General features: G+C 33.0%; 1 protein-coding gene across 1 annotated transcript; it reads left to right on the top strand.

The window, feature by feature from the left end:
* Positions 1–8133: 8133 nt before the first annotated feature.
* LOC18437792 (large ribosomal subunit protein eL33w) lies at positions 8134–11012 on the top strand. The gene is made up of 5 exons (XM_006847991.4): positions 8134–8224; positions 8329–8364; positions 9964–10192; positions 10286–10328; positions 10709–11012. Exons 1-4 carry the CDS (start codon positions 8196–8198, stop codon positions 10325–10327), a joined length of 336 nt encoding a protein of 111 aa, XP_006848054.1. The 5' UTR covers positions 8134–8195; the 3' UTR covers position 10328; positions 10709–11012.
* Positions 11013–14021: the final 3009 nt, after the last annotated feature.

Here is a 14021-nt window from a genome sequence, read left to right as displayed (position 1 = left end):
TTTAAATAAATATCAGTGTTGTCAAATTCGCTTCAGAGCCTTCTTCAAATTGGTGGAAAAACAAATCAATTCGGTGCTTCGGCCGATTCGGAGGAAGATCTCGGAATATTTTAAACAATGTAATATAAATAAAGTATATATTTATATATAATACATAAAAAAGATCATTTTTTTTAAAAAAAGTAAAAAATAATTTAAAAAAAGAACAATTATGTGCTTCGGGCAAAGATTTTGAAGATGACCAAAGCACATAATTGCTTTTAAAAAAGACAAATTTGTGCTTTGGCCAAAGAGGCTGAAGCTTTAGTTGAAGAGGCCTAATCGAACCGAAGCAGGCCGAAGTTGATGCACCAGAGCTTCGCTTCGCTTCCATCTAGGCCGAAAGTCTTAAGCCTTTCGGCCTAAGCAAAGCGAATTTGATAACATTAATAAATATAACTATATATTTTTAGTTATAATATTTAAATTATATATACATAGAGAGAGAGAGGGAAAGCTTTCTATGTTCCCCCTATAACATAGAAGTGTTATGTTCCCCCTACCATCTAGCCGTCTATTTTTTATCAAGAGAGCCACTCGCCATTTGATTTTAGATCCGGCGTCTCAAATTATTTTAATTTTAATTTTTTTAATACAATTTTTTTTAATATAAAATTTGGTACATGCTATCTTCCCATTGGGGTGCACCTATAAAAAATATTAACAATAATTTTTTTATAAATCATAATGACCAAAATACCCCTTGAAGTTTTCAAGGTTATTTGGTCATTTTATTTTATTAAAAATATTTTTTTATATTTTTCATTAGTGCGAATTTAATATAGGAATGGATGTCCAAAATTTGGTGTCAAAACAGTTTATAGAAAAGAAATTTAAAATAAAAAAGTGTAGAGAAGTGATATTGTGATTGGGCTAATCATAGCCCTCCATTAAAAAATGGAAGGTTAGATAAGGGGAACATAGAACTTCTATATTGTAAGGGGGATATAGAAAGCTTTCCCCCACACACACACACATATATATATATATATATATGGTTTATTTAGAGTTAACAACCACTCAAAATGCAAATGTTCAAGTTAGAAGGGGTTGTGATGAGTATATTTATCAAAACAATCATTATTTTTTATTAAAAAATTATTTAAATAGGTAATTTTACCATTAAACAATAGTAATTTTGAAATTTTCATAAAAGTACCATGACATTTTGAAAGTTAATATCCTAAAACTTTATTTATAAAGTGTCATTGTCTTTTAGTTAAAATTTTAATTTTACCCTTTATAGAGATGACAAAAATACCTTTTGTCTTGTAGTAATGTTTACAAAATTGCCCCACAGTAATAAACTTTTTTAAAAAGTATACTACAAAATTAATAAAATCCACCATTCACAACTCTCATCTTGAACATTTATAAGTTGAAAGGTCGTGAAGTTTAGAAAATCTTATATATATATACATACATATATATATATATATTACAATATTTAAAAATAAATAAATTTTGGATCGGATCCAATCAGGTCAACGGACCCGACCCGACCCCCGTTGCCATCCCTAGTCCCATGCTAAATTATGCAAGGCCATTTATTTGTTCTAAAAAAACATCATGTGCTCTAGTCTATCTAGGGAGGGCTCCTCCCTATTTCTTCGTATTGTACTTTTATCTTTAGGAGCTTTGTTCCGTTATCTCACGAACATTACTCTTGCCATTTGCTCCGTTATCTCATGAACATTACTCTTACCGTTTAAAAAACAAAAAGAAAAACATTACATGCTCTCGTGCGATCACAATGTGTGTTTGCTTCCTCGAGCAAAACCTAGCTAGGAGTATGTATTGTGTAACTGTGACCCAACTTTTAGGAGTGTGAGGTACTAAATAGAGTGATCAAAAAAGAAAAAAAAACAAAAAATAAAACTCCATAGCAACAACAGCTTCAAAACGTATGAAAATACCCATGCGGTGATTCTAAAGTAGATTCGAGCTTTCAGATCAAGACTCCTTACTAGGTCCTTTGCCCGAGGGAGTTAATGTAAAACAGTGATTTAAAAAATAGATCGGTGGTTAGGATTAGACATCGCTAAAATTGATCTAGATCAATGAATCGGCTGTCCGGATTGCTGTTTTACTGGATGAAAAAAATAATGAACAGGAGAAAAAATATATGCAAAAATTATGAACTGACAAAAACCAGTCCAGGTCAATGAATCGGCATTTTTACTGTAGTAAAATAGAGTTTTTACTGTAGCAAATCTGCAATTATCTTCTAGACTCAAACGATTTCCTATATATTGACAGAATTGGCACGAAGTTCTTCAGTTGGACTGAGCGATTCCGTTCCGACCCAATATTTTTTAAATAAGTGATGTAAAGAATGCTTCACTGGGAGCATAGTACACACTCTTATTTGTTTTAAAGGAAAAAGTTTATACAAGGGTGAGGCACTAAACAATCCAATTAAGGTTGTTTCGATGACCCTTAATTTGATCATCTAGACCTCAATATGTATGGATACGAGAAAAAATAGATTCCAAGTATTGAAAATAGTATATTTTGTAACGTATTATCTAGACCGTCAACTTTCAAATTTTTTAAGTGTTCATAGATTTGTTTGGTCTATGCAATTTTTTAATCTTTAAATTTTACCATTAGAGATGAACATAAAATTTCAGATCATCGAAAAGACTTAAGCTGCTAAAATAATATATTTTGATGCTATTTAAGGGTGCGCTGTACTTTAATTGTTTAGGGCCTCAACCTTATACATACCGCACCCTAGTTTAGATGCTCAACCCTTGATATATATACTAAAATTTCCATGACATTATCAACCATTGCTCTATTGGGAATTATTGTAGTAGAACTGGCCTTTATAGTAGGCAAAGTTTGCCTTGCCTACTATAAATATTTAAAAACGGAAAATATTTGCCCAGAGCTAATTTTAGAACATTAGTTCAAGAGCCAAATCTCATGACAAAAACAATATGGAGAGATTTGTTTGACTTTAATTTTTCCACATACACTCTTGACCCTTGTAAACAATTTAAAAAACAAAATCAACTGAAACCAAAAAATTGATTTTGGAACTCGTATATAGATTGGTTTTGTGATACATGGAACTTGGTATTTCTATATCTTTGGTCCTAATTCATTTTAGTGAAATATGGAATATGTTGCATTACATTTTTCATTGGGAATATCTTTTTTTTTTTCTTCTTGATTCTCAATTTGGTTATATTGTTCAAAAGTAAAATGATTCCAACTGACAATGTGTATCTATTATTGTAAGACATTACCTTTACTCGTGTTTATAGCTATACGTTGAATGTTCCTGAACAATTGTACCTTGTCATTAGACAATGTGTTGCTTTCAATGGGAATATCCAATAGCATTTCCAACATTCTGACCAGGCAATTAGTATATATTTTATGAAGGTTTTCCCTTTGTGAAGGTTTTTAGGGAAAGGTTCTTATGTTTCTCCTACAGCATAGAAGTTATATTTTTCGTCTACCATCCAGCCGTCTAATTTTGATCAAGAGGCCACTCACTGTTTGATATTAGTTCCGACGTCTCAAAGTATTTAATTTTTAGTTTTTTTTAATACAAATTGTATGAATATAAAATTTCGTACGTGATCTTCTCATTGGGGCGCACCTATAAAAAATATTAAAAATAAATTTTCGATCAAATATGATGGCCAAAATACCCCTTGAAATTTTAAGGGGTATTTTGGTCATTTTATTTTACTGAAAATATATTTTTTTACATATTTTTCGCTAGTGCGAGTTTAATAGAAGAATGGACGTGCAAAATTTGGTGTCAAAATAGTTTATAGAAAAAAATTAAAAATAAAATAGTGTAGACACGTGATATTATCGTTGGGACAATCTTAGCCCTCCATTCGGAATGGACGGTTGGATAAGGGGAAGTATATAAGTTTTATGCTGTAGGAGAAGCATAGAAAGCTTGCCCTTGATGAAATTTGTGATCTTTAGCATATTCTCACGTGTGACTCTTGAAATCCTCAATCAAACTATATTTTACCTTTATTTTAAGGTAGTAAATTATTTCAGTCAATTTTTATAGTGGATAATTATTGAATGTAATGCTCTTCAAACATATGGTATTGTGTTTTTTAAAGTATTGTAAAGTGCGGTTGATGCATATATCACTATGGCTATAATTGAAGAAAAATGTGTGCCATATCGCAATCAAAATGGAGGTTTCTCACAAAATGTGATGATAATATGTTCATTGGATCGTAGATTTTATATGTTTTTGTCAGATGGGAGGGATGTAAAGGTTCCACAAGCAAGCTTGAACAAAGATTTCTATGTTCCTGGGGGTGTTACATATTGTGTTATTGTTGTTTATAATTGCGATGGATATTCTATCTAACATTTTATTTATTTTTTATTTTTACAAACTAGGTGAGTACTACCTCGTTGATGTTGGATATGTTAATACTACAAGATTTCTTGCTCCATACAGAGGGGAACCCTAGTTCCCAACCTTCCTAAATTTTGGAAGAGTTTTTTAACCTCCATTCTTCCTGGCTCGATGCTATCGAGAGACCACTTAGGGTATTAAATAAGTGATTTTTCTATATTCTCAATATATGTTTCATATCCAATGAAGACTTATGACCTCACTGAGGGTATGACATTTAATAGAAAATAATAGTGGATCAAGATTCGTGCAGTTGACCCCAATTAATTGAAATAAAACTATAATGATGATGATGATCCAATAAGCACATAAGTCAAATTGGTGAATGCTCTCTACACGCAACATATAGGTGAAGATGATAGGCTTTATGACGAATGTCATAGAGAAAATGATGCAATTCCCCACCAACCTCTATCTCAAGAAAAATAAATAATTCTCAATAAATAAATGATAGAGAGAAGCTTGACAAATTGCTAGCCAGTAGTAAAACAAAATTTGCCCAAAACATGAGGGGATGATCACTATTAATATCAAGGAGGGTCGTACCTTATGAGCTAATGGGACGATGATTAAATATTTGTTAGCATAATCATTTATTCTTTCTTATTATATTATTTACACTTCTCTTTTTCAATGGACTGGTATCATACGACAATATTAATAACGAAGTTCCTTTTATTCCTCACAGATTGTTGTGAATAAATAAATAAATGAATATATATATATATATATGAGATTAGCCCGCTAGCTCATTTCAACATATGAGCTAAATGATTCAGATTGAAGCTACATGATTTGATGGTCACAACCTCATTTCGTATTAGATTTTTTTTTCTATGAATTCAAATAACTTGAAATTTTAAGCGTGTGCTTTTCAAAAATATAAAAATATAATAAAAATATCAAAAAAATAATTTGCAACAAATAAATTGATCAAAATATCCTTGACAAGTTTTAGTGTTTAATTCATTTTTTTATGAATTATTTTTTAAATATTTTTATTAGGTACACCTTGATGAGAATAATGTACTTCTAAAATTTCTAGTTATTTTAACTGGTAAAAAATAAAATAAAAATTAAAACACACAATGAGGTCGTGATCGTCGGATCGGCTCAGATTCAATCTAAGCCGTTGGGCTCATATATTCATATGAGTTAGTGAGCTAATATCAACATTATATATATATAACACTACGCAACACTTATAGGTGAAAATGAACAGTGATTTCGCCTATCCCCATCACCGTCCAAAGTTCATCGCGCAGTCTCGATTGTCCAGTAGTGTTTTATTTTTTATTTTTTTTCTTCTATAAATCAGAATGACCTGAAATTTATAGCGTGTATTAATAAAAAATAGGGGAATCTTTGAAAATTACAAAAGCAATATTTTACATGATAAAATTGACCAAAATACCCCCAAAAAGTTTTGGGGATATTTTGATTAATTTATTTTTCTTAGATAATTTTTTATATATTTTTATTAGATGTGCTTCAGCAAGATGTACATACCCTCCAAATTTCAGATCATTCCGATTTGTATAAAAAAAAAAAAAAAAACCTATTTGATAATTGTGACCCTACGATGAAATTTAGACGGTGATAAAGGTAGGCTAAATTACTATTTATTTTTGCCTATAGAGGTTGGAAAGACTTTTCCTATACATATATATATATATATATATTTTTTTGAGATGACAAGTACAGTACTTCAGAGTTTGGATGCGCAATCCTTGTAATTATGTGTACATGCTTTTATGTGCATGTGTAAGAAATGTTCCCATTGAGAGAGAGAGAGGAGAGAGAGTAGTCGTAAGAAGTGTGTAGAATTTCATTTCACCATACATACACATATATAGAATTGTAATTTGGAAAGAGGACACTCAAACAATCCATGGAATTGTAATTTGGAAAGAGGACACTCGAACAATCCATGGAATCTGAAGATTTCCCAGTTATAGTTCGTGCTAACCAATTAAATACCCCAATAAAGCAAATGTCATTTCCGCCTATTGCAATACAGAAAAAGTAAATTTGAAAAAATTCTCAATTAAATTGTATAATAGTAAAACAAATAAAAATATTATTTTAAAAAATAAAAAATACTTTTATATTGATTTTTTTGCTTAAGCCGAATCGGCCCAAATCTGGACAAAGTAGCTTGAAACTAACCGAAATGACAACACCATGTTTCGTTTCGTTTCGGTCTAGGCAAAGTTTAAAAAAAACAGATCGGTGACTCGAATCGGTCACACCTATACCCGTGTCGGATTGGGAGAATCGGTGGATCGGATAAGAAGAATCGACGATATCGGTAATCTTTGTTTCATTTTTTTTTTTAATAATTCAAGAAAAAACAGTTCATCCTTTTTTTTTTTTTTCGTTTCACTTGATGAGGACTCATGAAGAATAGTTGGAATTGATGCTTCCCCGAAAAAAATCGGCGATTATACTATTTGGAACTGAGCAAATTCCCTTTTTTGAGCTATTTCAGAGTGTCATGGGCAATTCCCTATCCAGATCGTCCGATTCCAAATTGGGCCACCAATTTTTTAAACCTTGGGTCTAGGCATAGGATCTGAAGGCTTGGTCTCTTCAACCGAAGCAAAGCGAATCTGACAACGATAGTCTTGAGTTAATCATGCCTGTTTGATTTACCTTGCATCTCTTTAATGTTGTGGATTGTTTAGTTGCCCTAATTATTTTCTAAGGACATTTCTTAATATGCAAAATACACTAAAATGTCTTGACTTGGCAATTATTTATAGGCAAGCTTTACATGTCTCCACATACGTACAATTTATGTATAGTTTATTTGTAAGGAGGCACCAAATTATTCAATCAACTATTTATTAGAATTGAATCAAATCAGTCACCAAATTAGTAAGGGGTCTACTACGTCAATCATAATTGGGCAAACAAATAGTCAAAATTGGTCAAACATTGATTTTAAGCCATTCTCAACTCAACCAAAGTTTTATTTTATACCAACCAAGATATCAATTGACAGTTGGATTGGTCAAACCAAGCAAACCAATATGGTATTGATAACTTTAGTCTCAGTAAAAGCGAAGCGCCAATAGTGTCTTTTGCTCTTGTCAACTTGGTAAACTCATATTCACTAGCTAGTGACATTGTTTTTCTCACTTCTAACATTGTATTGGATCGAGATTGACCAATTTTATGATGAAAAATTGATAAAAAATACGCCCAACTAGTCACTTCTTTAGCATATTACTTATTTTGAACTATTACTATTCATAATTATGTGCATTTTGATAGTTTTTTAAAATTAATAGATATTATAATGTCTTAAGAAAAGGTTTATATAATATTGCAACTTTATCTGTAGAAGAAAGGTTGCTGTAATCTAAACTATCTATTTTATATAAATAGTATATATGTGATATTATTTTAAAGATGTATTATTTTTTAATATTATTTTAAAAAATGTATCAATTCTACACCGTCTAGCTAAAATAAACAATGTAGAATGTCATAATCTTACTTATATTTAAACCTTGGTGCTAAATAATTGTGCATTTCCATAAATTTCCCTCCTACCACCTTTCATAAAATGGGTACTGTCGTATTTTTAAAAAGTATGATCAGCGTGTCCTTAAAGAAAAAGTCACGGGCAAATTGGGCATTTGTTTTCTCGATAAATAAGAGGAGTTACGCCCTCTAGGGTTTCTCTCATTTTTAGGGTTTGTAGTTCACTCCCCTTCGTCTGCAACTTTTGGCGAAAATGGTGAAGGCTCAGGGGGAGCGCGTAAGGTGAGCTGTGAATTCGATATTCAAAACGGAATTAGGGTATGTTATGCATATTTGTTCTTCAAAAATTGCGGTTTTAGTTTAATGTTTCTATGACTCTTTTGCAGATTATATGTGAGGGGGACTATCCTTGGATACAAGAGGTGAGTGAGCAATTCATTGTTTTTTCTCTTTTTAGGGGTTTTATTGATTGTATTATTTTCGTGCTACAGCTGTCCTGATTTATTTTAGGGTTTGGATTTAGGTTATCTTCCAGGGATTCTTCAGTGCGTTTTGTATGGATGTTGGGTTGTATTATTTGGTTTATTTTATGGGGTTTCGATTTGCAGTTTGTGTGGTTGAATCACGGTTTCGTAATATATAGATTAAATAGCATTTCCTGGGCTTTCGTTGTTGCTTTTACCTGCCAAAAGTGATAATTGAGTTACAGTTATCGTTTTTCTCTTTTCTGGTGTTGCTTCATTGTTGGGTTCTGCTTCCATTGTAGGATTAGGTTAATTGGTACTTGTATAGTGCTTGGTAATTGATACATTTTCTTTAAATATCTCCAAGTCGAGTGTGGTGCTCCTTTATGTTTCTTTTCACAATGATGAGGTTTTAAATAATGGAGATTTCCTTTTTTATTAAAAAAGTAATGGATATCTTCTTTGCTTTCTAGCTCAATAAGTCGGCTGATCAGAAAAAAGTTCTTCACACATTACAGTTTCCTTGGATTTTAGTGTCACTATTTAAGTTTGATTTTCCAGTCGTATCAGTTTGAACTTTAGGATGAATATGTCTTCAACTTCGGAACTGATATTTTGTAAATTTTCTTTTTCAATTTGGCGTCCTTTCGTTTTTTTTAGGTTTACTTGTGCATTTATTTTCTTGTCCCCTATCTCTGGTATTAATTTTTTTCTAATGTATGTGTTCACTGATTTTCTAGCGTTTAGTGGGTTTCATTGGTTTTACTTGAATTTACCTGATTTTCTAGTGTTTAGAGGGTTCCATTGGTGTAACTTGAATTTGAAATTTTCTCTTGATTCATTTTACCTCGGCCCTTCTAGGTTGCATTATTTTTTGGGGGTTGTGTATTTTTATAGTTGATTTATTTATTTTACCGCTTCCCTTTTGGGTTGCATTCTTTTTTGGGGTTTGTGTATCTTTATAGTTGATTTATTTTGAATTTTATGGTTCGAATGGTTTCCTTTTGGACCCCCATTGTTTGATTTAAGTTTATTCATTTTTCAGTTGGTTCTTTTTCAGTGTTTGGCAATTAAGTTGAGTGATACTTTTGAAAGTTTTTTAAAAAAGCGATTGATATGTTCTCGTTCTTTCTACTGCACACTCCACACATCCATATGAGTTTACTTGTGCTTTTTGCTTTAAGGGGCCGTCACTTGGTGTGACGATAAAAGCCTCGGGTAGCCAGCGCAAGAGCGCGGGTTGGAGTCTTGAGAGCGGCCACTTTGTGTATAAGCCAAAGGTTAGGACTGTTTCCAGCCCACCCCTACCGGGACCTTGCTTAGGCGGGACCAGCACTGGGTTACGGCCTTTTTTTTAGTCTTGGAATTTTGTTCTAGATTTTGCTATGAGATTTTATGTGCTGCTTTTGATGAAATATGAAGGACCTTTGATTTGTTGATTTTCTAATTTGCTTTCTTTTCCCCCTGCATTAGAAAGTTAGAGCCATTATCGTGTGCAGTTCCTCTTTTTTTATGCTTTTGTTTGGTTTTCCATCATGTATTTTTCTGTTGCATTAGGTCCAAATCGAATCAGTATGAGAATACTTCCTTGGTCCAGATTGAGGGGGTTAACACTAAGGAGGAGGTAGCCTGGTACCTTGGGAAGCGTATGGCCTATATTTACAAGGCTAAGGTGAAGAAGAATGGCTCCCACTATAGGTGCATTTGGGGAAAGGTCAACAGGCCCCATGGTAACAGTGGTGTAGTTCGAGCCAAGTTCAAGTCGAACTTGCCACCTAGGTCTATGGTGCGTGCTTTCCATCATATTACTGGCTTCATGATTTTGGTTCATTATTTTAATCATCTCATTAACTCTGGTTTTTTTTTTTCTCTTGATCAGGGAGCGAAGGTCAGGGTTTTCATGTACCCAAGCAGGATTTGAGGTAAGACACTGTTTCCTGCTGTTTATTCTCATCTATACTTGGTATCCCCTATTTCAATTGTTGTGGAACCTGCAATATTGTTATTTGCATTGAGAGCTCCAGATGGTTTAGACCCATTGATATAGATTTAAATGAATACGTGTATATATTATATAATACACATAAGTCTGTATATTTGCGAGTCTGTATGAACTCTTGTGCACCTACATGCGCACATATATGTATCTGTAGAAGGTATCTATGTGCTTGCACTTATCTCCCCTACATTTTACTCATAATTTTTTATCGTACGAGGCATTTCGTGAATTGCTTTAAACAAACATGCTTGGGTTTGAATTTTTATTTCAGATTCTTATCGTCCTTTCTATTTATTTGTGCAGTGCAAGGATTCTTTTCGAGGCTCGATCTCCAGAGTACCAGTTTGGGAAGTTAGAATGTTTTTTCCAGATTGCTTTTTTTTTTTTTCTTTTTAACTAGTGTTGGTACTAGGTGACATGACTCTCGATTATTCGCACACTTTCCTTTCCCCATCTGCACTATATAAATGGAACATACATGATGCTTTGGGGTATTGATTGGATTAGTATGGATGTTTTTCAATGTTTATTTGTTCATAGGTTGCAAATTAAAGTCCTATGCTACTGGAAACTTGTTTTACTTTATGCGATTTCAATATTCAGATCAGTGCATTTACATGGGGCCTTGTGCCCTTAGGTCCTGTGAATGTATTTTACAAGTGTTCCATGTATGTTTCAGTATTATGACATTCTTTTTTGCTTGTTAATCTTACTCAATTTATTTTAATAAAATGGGTCGTATGATCCATGTTATATTGAGAAATTGAGTAATTGCTTATAACCGAGACCGCCAAGGAAATATGGCGCCAAAATTTAATCATTGCTCAATCTCCTCTGAAATTATTAGATGACATATGGCGAGAGGCTATACCACAATCAATATTGAGTTCTTTTTGGGGTCATGACTGCCCCAATTTGCCTAGGTAAACACAAGTTGTTTAGGTAAACACTTCTAGATTGTTTCATGGATTGGGCTAGGTCTAATTAGACATTGAAATCTGAGAGAAAGAATTTCCTCTCAGGCTGAAGATTTTTGGTAAGTTCTAACCCCATTTTATAGGGTGTGCGGTTGTTTTAGAGGGGGTTCACACTCCTTTAATTTGCCCTTAAAACCTATTAGCTGAATACTAGAAATAAACTTTGGCTTTGTCTTGAAAATGATTTTTCAAATTGAATCTAACATCTGCGTATCATCATTGTCATCATCCAAAACCTATCCCAACTATTTGGAGTCGTTATACGAATCCTGTTCCACCATTTTGCTCTATCAAGAGCCATACCCTAGTAAGACCATGAGTCAACATATCTTTTTTCCCTACTTCCATCCATGTCCTTTTGGGCCTTCCCGTTATTCTTTTAGAGCCTTCCATTTGAACCAAAGCGTATCTCTTAATCGATATTCTATTAGGTTTCTATTAGGTCTATTCTGCACATGGCCATAAGTCTACTCTTCTTCATCTTTATTGGCCTGTAGTGCAGGTGATGTGGTTATTCTTCATGATTAAGACCCAGTAACAATGCTAGGAAGGATTGGAAGCTTAGCTCACTGCATTTCTCCTGAAGTATGTTGTGTGAAGATATCTGTAGTATGGTGCTTATGCCAATTCTTATTTTTGACTAATCATCTGCATATAAAAATATTATATATCTAACCTGTTTGTACGCAAGCCACTTTGGAAGGTAGTGTCCATTGGACGCCTATATGTGTAGATCTCATCTAGGTGATTAAAATATAAAAAATGAATTTGCAAACAGAGGGGAAATGCATGTGCTATTTGATTGATGGTGGATCGTGGCCTTCAAGATCTCAAAATTCGACTTCATTTTGAATGTATTTTATGTAACATTGTTATTATTATTTTTTGGAACCAAATATGTCAGAAGTTGTGTTTCAGAGCTTGATTGTTTTGTAGCTATTGAAGAATTTATAAAAAAATATGTAAGAATTTATGAAGAGGAGCAATTTGAACCAGTACTGATGAAGGGTTGGTTTTCATCTAGAGGTGGTGCCAACAAGAAATCTGTCAAACGAAAGATTGTAGGACTTGTGTTTAGGTCAAGAACATGTATTAGGGATATTTAATCCTTATCTAAGGATGGTGATTAGCTTGGGGCATTGGGGGGATGAGTTATTCAATTGGTGGAAGTAACCTGACAGTTTCTGTTCTAAGGTTATCATTGGTTTCAATGTCTTCTATTTTAAAGAGTCTGAACTCTCCTTGTGCAAAGCTCCTATGGTGATTCTTAGATTTAAGTATAGTTTTGATTTGTGATAAACACTGAACTATCTTTTGAAGAAATGAGGAGAAACCATTATCAATTATAAATAGAGAAGCATGAGTGAAGGACATAGCCATTCATAAGCTATCCTAAATGTAGAGGACGGGGGAGATGAGCAAGGTTTACCATTTTGTTTATGCCAAAGGAATGAATGATGTGTCCTTCCTAGGATGACCCAAATAAGTGGCCTAGGTTGCTAGAATGAAGCTTCCTCAAGCTTAGCACCATAGGGTAAATTTGTTGCATTAGGGGACTTATAATGTATGTTAATTAACTGAAGGAAAATTGTTTCATGTGGGCTGGACCGCATTGCTACAATATGCAGTCCATAGGTATAAAGCATTCATCTTAAAGCTGGATGCAAATAGGTCGTCCATCTAAAAACAAGCGTAACTAACGGTCCAAATGTTTTCGTACCATAATTATTATTCCTAATTTTCAATTTTTTTTTTCATATTCATGATCTCCATGTTAAAGATTATATATCCTCTAAAAATTAGGATCAAATTATATTTTAAAAAAATATTATTTGCCAAGCCTGTGCATTTCTACAATTTGCGAGCCGGCCGCATAGAAACCGTGTCCTTAACTGAATCATGGATCCTATTAGAGGGTAGCAAGTGTGTCCATTATGATCATTGATTGATTGGTAGGTGACTGGATATGGGTTTCTGTGTGTTAATGGTGCTAGATGTCCTGTGTGTTGAAATATATAAATCTTTTGTTCAAGGTTTGAAATTTTTAAAGGAAAAAGTAAAGGAAAAATGTAGAATTAAAGATGCACCTCAAAAATCCATTGGAAAATGTTATTTTAATGATGAAAAACGTTCTAATTGATCATCTTGACATCGAGATGTATGAAAATTAATTTTTTTGAGTCTTAGAAATAGTGTATCTTGCAACACATTACCTTAACTGTCCATTTTCAAGATTTTCATATGTTCATAGATCTATGTGATTTTAACCTGTCCATTTTCAAGATTTTCATATGTTCATAGATTTACTTGATTTTAACCGTTTTTGGAGTTTAAAACTTTATAATTAGAGACAAATAGATTTTCAGATAATCCTAGGAATTTGTCACTCCATAATTACATGTTATGATAAAATTTTGAGGTGTGGGGATTGTTTGATGTTGCAACCTTATAGAAGCCACAGCCATTTTTAAATCCTTGCCTTTAATTTAAAGGGACAGTCAACTTAAAAAGAATGGAGGGACAGGGAATGTATGCATTTTCATATGGTGGCTCTTGGTATGTTTATTTATGTGTTCACTTTGATGGTTTTCTCAAAATTTGTGGGGAAATGTTTTTCATGAAGATGCATAATTCGGTCG

The sequence above is a fragment of the Amborella trichopoda genome, chromosome 8 (assembly GCF_054954075.1).
Source record: "Amborella trichopoda isolate Santa Cruz 75 chromosome 8, AtrichopodaSantaCruz75HAP2 v2.0, whole genome shotgun sequence".
Lineage (NCBI taxonomy): Eukaryota > Viridiplantae > Streptophyta > Magnoliopsida > Amborellales > Amborellaceae > Amborella > Amborella trichopoda.
This window is presented reverse-complemented; position numbering and strand designations above follow the sequence as displayed.

Bases quoted from the DNA above. Each gene is read 5' to 3' on its own strand.
- LOC18437792 (XM_006847991.4), top strand. From the start codon at position 8,196: ATGGTGAAGGCTCAGGGGGAGCGCGTAAG. The intron at 8,365-9,963 runs GTGAGTGAGCAA...CTGTTGCATTAG, and splicing joins ACTATCCTTGGATACAAGAG to GTCCAAATCGAATCAGTATG. The intron at 10,193-10,285 runs GTGCGTGCTTTC...TCTCTTGATCAG, and splicing joins ACTTGCCACCTAGGTCTATG to GGAGCGAAGGTCAGGGTTTT.